General features: G+C 41.0%; 1 protein-coding gene across 2 annotated transcripts; it reads left to right on the forward strand.

The window, feature by feature from the left end:
* Positions 1-278: 278 nt before the first annotated feature.
* Positions 279-4,579, forward strand: LOC131248783 (probable serine/threonine-protein kinase At1g01540). 2 transcript variants are annotated; one of them, XM_058249237.1, is made up of 7 exons: positions 279-1,008; positions 2,759-2,863; positions 3,072-3,194; positions 3,325-3,495; positions 3,632-3,761; positions 3,863-4,030; positions 4,213-4,579. In XM_058249237.1, exons 1-7 carry the CDS (start codon positions 458-460, stop codon positions 4,333-4,335), a joined length of 1,371 nt encoding a protein of 456 aa, XP_058105220.1. In that variant the 5' UTR covers positions 279-457; the 3' UTR covers positions 4,336-4,579. The 2 variants fall into 2 exon arrangements, with proteins under 2 accessions (XP_058105220.1, XP_058105219.1); XM_058249236.1 differs by having other exon boundaries at positions 284-1,008; positions 3,863-4,072.
* The last annotated feature ends 2,065 nt before the right edge of the window (positions 4,580-6,644 follow it).

Here is a 6,644-nt window from a genome sequence, read left to right on the forward strand (position 1 = left end):
TTTCTAAAAACTAATGAATGATATAACACATTATTGCGAGGTTATTTAACTTTGATCTCCTTTGAGCCGTTCGCACAACTTAAAGCTCGAGGAGCGTCCGTGCTCATTTTTGCACGAAACGTAGCTGCAACAGTCATACAGCTGGTGTGTAGTACATTAGCCAATCCGCTTCGTTCTTATCTGACGTGACACCTGGCCTACAAAACTTCCCCGTGATAATCCCGTGTCATCATTCAGGACACATACGCAATTGTAGGAGAACAGGGAGGGCAATTTCGTCAATCCAAAATCTATATAAACCTACCCCAGTCTATTTCTTCACTCTCTCAGCACCAGCTCGTCTGAAACTGGCATTTTCTCCGATGAAAAGAATGCCGGAAAAACCACACCCGAAGATCCCTTAAAGACGAAATACTGTTCTCTCTCTCTGAATTAATCTAAATCTCTTCTTACAAGCATGTCGTTCTTCGACACGGCGTTCCTCAACAGCGAGCTCTCAAAGCCGACGTCCATCTTCGGCCTCCGTCTCTGGGTCGTGATCGGGATCTGCGTTGGCGCATTCATTGTCCTCATCCTCTTCCTCCTCTCCCTCTGCATCACCTCCCGACGCCACAAGCCGCCGAAGCTAGCGACCGCCTCTGCAGCGGACCCCACCCCCGTCGTGTCAAAGGAGATCCAGGAGGTCGTCCACGTGGCAGCGCCGGTACCCGAGATCCAGATCGATATCGGGAAGGCCGAGCATCGGATTGTGTTCTCGGACCGGCCTTCGTCACAGGCGAGTGGGGAGAGCCGGTCCACGACGGCAACTGACTCCGCGTCGATGGCGGGGGGGCCGCCCGAGGTTTCGCATCTCGGGTGGGGGCATTGGTACACGCTGAGGGAGCTGGAGGACGCAACGGGTGGGCTGGCAGATGAGAACGTGATCGGAGAGGGCGGGTATGGGATAGTTTACAGTGGGGTATTGTTGGATAATACGCAGGTTGCTGTGAAGAATCTATTGAATAATAGGTATTCAGTGATAGTACCTATTTTCTCTCTCTCTCTCTCTCTCTCTCTCTCTCTCTTACACACACACACACACTTTGTGGGTGGATTGGTTGATGTTCATTGATTTATATGGGAAAGATGGTTATTTTCTTTTCTTTTTTTCGGATTCATGCAATTTTTTAGTTTTTTTTTTTTTTCGGTGGGTAATCTGGTGAATTTGAACAGAGTGTTGAGTAAAGGAGCTAATCTGACGATTTCTAGCAAAAGAAGCTCCCCTGTGTTGAGATTTTTATGATTTTTATTTGGGTTTGAACAGGAAAGCACTTTTAGTTGTGTGGTAACTTGGTAATTTCTAGCAAAACAAACCGCATTGGCTGGATGATTTGTTTATTCCATTGTTTGAGATTTCTAGAAGTTGAAGGTTGGAATTTTACACGTTGTATTGCTTTTTTTTTTTTTTTTTCCTTTAATTTTTCGTTCTTACACTGATTGAGATTTGTTGTAATGGAATTTTAGAACTGTAGTTGGCTTTGCGCAGTAGAAGATGCTGAATTATGGGTAGGGAATTAGTGATTTCTAGGAAAAACATGCTGATTTATGGCTTAAAAAAATTTATTTCCATGTGCTTATCTTTCTGCTTTTACACTTTTTTATATGTGATACTGGGTTGGTGAAGATGCTTTTTGTATCTCCTTTTCTTATCTTTTGTTGATTGAGAAGTGCTGAATAGTGACCCAAAATAAATTCTGTAAAGCATTTCTTTATTTGTATGATGGAATTAATCAAACTTATTTAGATTTTCACCCATTTCATGCCTCTTGTATGTTTCCATCAATACATCATTGAGAGGTTGGCTTGAATACATCCGGATATCCGGACTCTAGCTGTTGTATTTGGGCCTTTCTCAATGACACAATTTGTTTATATGTGATATTGGGTTGGTGAAGATACTTTTTGTGTTTCCTTTTCCTATCTTTTGTTGATTGAGAAGTACTGAATAGTGACGACTCAAGAAATTCTGTAAAGCATTTCTTTATTTGTATGGGGGAATTAATCGAACTTGTTTAGATTTCCCCCCATTTCATGCCTGCTGTATGTTTCCATCAATACATCATTGAGAGGTTTGCTTAGATTTGGGCATTTCTCAATGACACAATTCGGTTATTTGATGCTGCTCTCCTTGGATGCGATGCCAAAGAAAAAATAAGGAAAAAAGAAAATAAAATAAAAGAAAAGAAACTCTCAGATTGAATATTTTAATCCATTGATCATGCAAAGGTTATGGTGATGGTTCATGTTCAACGCAAGAGAGCCAAATTAATGAAGGGTTGAAATAATCCGATTGAGAAATTTTATTTGCGTCTTTCCATTGTAGAAAGCAAGGTTGTCATATAAATGGTTTGGATAATTGGAAGATGACCCAGAATCAAAGGCTAAAGTCCTGACTTATCTAAATCTCCATCATTGATTAGTACACGCCCAATTCATTAATTTATTGGTTTGTGTTTTACTCGTTTTTTTTTTTTTTTTTTTTTTTTTTTTTTTTTTTTGTTTTTTTTTTTTTGTTTTTTTGTTTTTTTTAATGCTTTAGAATGTATTGATTTGAATAATCAGTACCCAACTATGTATATCTTCGAAGAAGAAGAAGAAGAAGAAGAAGAGCGTCAATTTCAATATTGGTTTGGTATTCTTTCTGCATTCTGATGTTGTCATCTTCTCTTCGCTTGCTTGGGAGTTCATGAACTTACTCTTGAGAGTGATGAATGATTAGGGGTCAAGCTGAGAGGGAGTTTAAAGTGGAGGTTGAAGCGATTGGGCGTGTTAGACACAAGAATCTGGTTAGGTTGCTTGGGTACTGTGTTGAGGGAGCTTACAGGTATCTGACTATTTATATTCGGCATGCATGTCTTCTTCTTCTTCTTTTTACTTTTCATGAATTTGTGTAACTTTTACCACTTGTGACAAATAGTATCACATTACTTTTTTTAAGTAGTGATTTTTCAGATCAGAAATACCGAATTGTTTTTAATTTTAGATTTCGATCAGAGGGATTTGTGGTCTGAGGTCCTTTTTTTTTTTCCCAGGATGCTTGTTTATGAGTATGTAGACAATGGTAATCTAGATCAATGGCTTCATGGAGATGTAGGGCAATTCAGCCCTTTAACATGGGATAGTAGGATGAACATCATTCTTGGAACAGCCAAAGGGTATGTAGATATTGTCCTGTCTTTTCTACTGGTCTCAACAGCTAGGAAAATGAATCTGTTTTTATTTATTTATTTCTTTTTAATGAGAATTTTGTAAACCTACCAACCTCAATGTGAATGCTCTCTGCAGCTTGGCCTATCTTCATGAAGGCCTTGAACCGAAGGTTGTCCATCGGGATGTAAAAGCCAGTAACATACTACTTGATCGTCAATGGAATCCGAAGGTCTCTGATTTCGGGCTTGCAAAGCTCTTGTGTTCTGAAAGGAGCTATGTGACGACTCGTGTGATGGGGACATTTGGGTTAGTTCACTTGTTTAACTTCACCATACACTTTGCTACTATTTGCTTGTGGATTTCGTATCCTTGTTCAAACTTTTTATGCAATGCTTCTCTTTTCTCAAGTCTGTGACTTCAGTGCTAATTCATGGTTCTGTAGCTATGTAGCGCCAGAATATGCAAGCACTGGTATGCTGACTGAGAGAAGTGATGTATATAGCTTTGGAGTGCTGATCATGGAAATAATAACTGGGAGAAATCCTGTCGACTATGGTCGACCACCTGGAGAGGTTAAATCTCAGATTTTTATTTATTTTTAATGGTCTTATTGTATTTGAGATGGATTTGGAGTTGTTGAACTGAGTTGAATTGGAAATGGATTGGCTTTCAGGTGAATTTGGTGGAGTGGTTGAAAACCATGGTTGGAAACCGAAACTCGGAGCAAGTACTGGATCCCAAGATTGCTGAGAAGCCTTCTTCAAAAGCTCTCAAACGGGCTCTTCTGGTTGCTCTCCGGTGTGTAGATCCAGATGCACAGAAGCGGCCCAAAATGGGGCAGGTGATCCACATGCTTGAAGTGGATGATTTGCTGTTCCGTGAAGTATGCTCTCCCTTTCTTGCAAATCTAAATCAAGCAGTTAAAAATCATTAATTAAAAAAAATAAATCTTGCAAGAGCTTGTTTCTTGTTGAATTGTTTCTGATTCCGATTACAACCCATTTACATGTAAACCATTTGCAGGACCGTCGGATAGGGCTATGTGATCTTCCGCATGAAAGCCAGGTTGCTAGATTGATGGATAAGCAGTCAGATACAAGTGGCAGGGAAGGTGGCAGCTCAGATGACAAGGGGGAGACAACATGAAACGAAGAGGTGACTCAAAATTCAAGTTTGAGGTTTTGTAAGCTCTTTGATTTCATCCATTCATTTTTTGGGCCATTTCATAATCTCGAGAAATGCTTGTTGCTGAATCATATCTGGTCTTTCAATTGTATTCTACTTTCTTCACCTTGATAATCTTTTTTGCAGCTTGTTCATTTTTGTCAATGCATTGTAACATAGCGAAAGTGAATTTTTTCTCATTCATAATCCCATCATACTTTACATAGCCAGAAATGTTAAACTAGTTAGGATATTGTTAGGTTGTTCTTGTCCCTGAATCCATGGTTAATAATCAAGTTCTTGTTTTTGTACATTTTATTTCCACCATTCTCTTATTAGGGCCTGTTTGGATGCAAACTCAAAAAGGGCATTTGATTTGAGCCAAACCCCAACCAAACCCCAGTTTGCATTATGTTTGAATGCACTGTGCAAAACCGATCTCATCCAACACTTGGCAAAATAGCCACTACAAAGTCTGAGGACTGAAAGGTAGGTGTGAAAACTCCTTTTGTGGAATGGGCCCTTAGTTTTGTTGATAACCTTATGAACCGGATCTGGCTTTATAGGTCTACTAGCCTGAGTCAGTCTCTCCTTTCATTGCCGCGGTGTGGCCATTTCATTGGTTCATCCGTGTGTGCTTGGTGCCTGGGAGGGCCAATTTTCATTTATAAGGTAGGATGCCAGTGACGGACGCAGTTGAATTAAACGCCCTTACACATGCCAACGTTGCATATTTGTTCTAAATCTGGGTTTTTCTTCAAGTGGCCCCACTGTAGCCTCCTCTGACCCAAAAAAGAAATAAGGTTTGTTTCTTAAATAGGTGGGTCAATTTCATTAATAATGATAACCAGCTGTTAGAGGCATCTTAAAAAGATATTCCAGTTATCTCTCGACAATCTGTCTTTTATAACCTCCCAATGGTGATCTTGCTATGGTTAGTATAAGGGTTTTGATGTTTTGATAGTACATGAGAGGCGGCGGAAGTAGAGGCGGAGAAATGAGAGACGGAACCAGTGGCGGAGAAGATGTGGACCTTAACAGCGGTGGAGACATGGAAGATGAGGAAGATGCAGGCAATAGCAAGATCAAAACAGGAGAAATGGAGGCAGAGAGTTACAGAAACCATTCAGAAACGGCTGATGGGAGAGGTATATGGAAACTCATTTCCAAAGGGAAGAAGATAAAAAAAGAAACATGACTTGGATAGCTATCCAACCCTATTTGTTAGAGGTTTTCTAGAAGGTTGGCTTCCCATCAATTTCCCACGAGTTTTCGGTAAGTTTGGAGTTGTGATGGATGTTGTGAGGCCGAGACATAAGATTAATGAAGACTACAGGGGGTTTGTGTTAGTAAGAATGAGTTCAAAGAGCGAACTATACAGGGCGATTCAGATTTTACATGGCAAAAGTTTTGCAGGTATAAAGATGATAGTTCAGAGGGCAAAGTTTGGACTGGAACTCAAGCATAAAAATGGTGGAGGAGCCCACAAACAAAAGAGAGTTCCGGCAGTGCAAAGTGACATCAACTTAGCGCGTTTTGGGAACACCGTCTTTTAAGGAGGTGCTTACAACATCAAAAGAAGAAAGAGCACATAGCGACTCATCAATTGAAATAAGGTACAGGGAAGAGAAGAGGAGGTAGAAGAGAAAGGGGAAGTTCCCTATCTAAACATCAAACAAGATATGTTGGATAGATCGAGAATCGAACTAAGAGATTCTGTCGTGGCTATCACCAAGGAAGGGGCATCCATAGCACAAGTCAGGGCATGGATCGATGAATGCTGCAGGCTCTCCCCTAAGAGCTACATCATCAAACCAACAGGCTTTAATGAACTTTGGATCAGGATGAGTCCAGGATCAAATCCGGATCTTCTGGTCATGGCGGGTGCCCTACACAAAAACGGGCCGATCACTATCATTCAGAAGTGGGAAGAGTTCTTTGCGTTTGGGTTACTCATTTGGTCGGTCCCTCTGGAACTCTGAAATGAGGATTTCTTCATTTTAGTAGCTTCCAGGCTGGGTAACTTCATCGAAATGGATTCAAAAACAAAGATCGGAGAGGAGATGGGGGTGATCAGAGTAAGGGTAAGAAGTAAGGGAGAGTTTCTGCCTCCGTACATTCAAATTCTGGCTGATGGAAGAAAGCTTCTCCTTCCGATTCAACAAGAGAGGCAAGATGCACCCATTCCCAGATGGGGCGACATATGGAGGTCCAAAAGCCCAGAGACCTCGTCGGTTGCAGCAAGGGAAGACCGTGTTGCCGTTGAAGGTGTTCTCCTCCCATGCTCGGGA

The sequence above is a fragment of the Magnolia sinica genome, chromosome 6 (genome assembly GCF_029962835.1).
Source record: "Magnolia sinica isolate HGM2019 chromosome 6, MsV1, whole genome shotgun sequence".
NCBI lineage: Eukaryota > Viridiplantae > Streptophyta > Magnoliopsida > Magnoliales > Magnoliaceae > Magnolia > Magnolia sinica.

Coding starts and splice junctions, on each gene's coding strand:
- LOC131248783 (XM_058249236.1), top strand. CDS start 458: ATGTCGTTCTTCGACACGGCGTTCCTCAACAGCGAGCTCTCAAAGCCG. Junction 1,009..2,758: donor AAGAATCTATTGAATAATAG/GTATTCAGTGAT, acceptor ATGAATGATTAG/GGGTCAAGCTGAGAGGGAGT. Junction 3,762..3,862: donor ATGGTCGACCACCTGGAGAG/GTTAAATCTCAG, acceptor ATTGGCTTTCAG/GTGAATTTGGTGGAGTGGTT.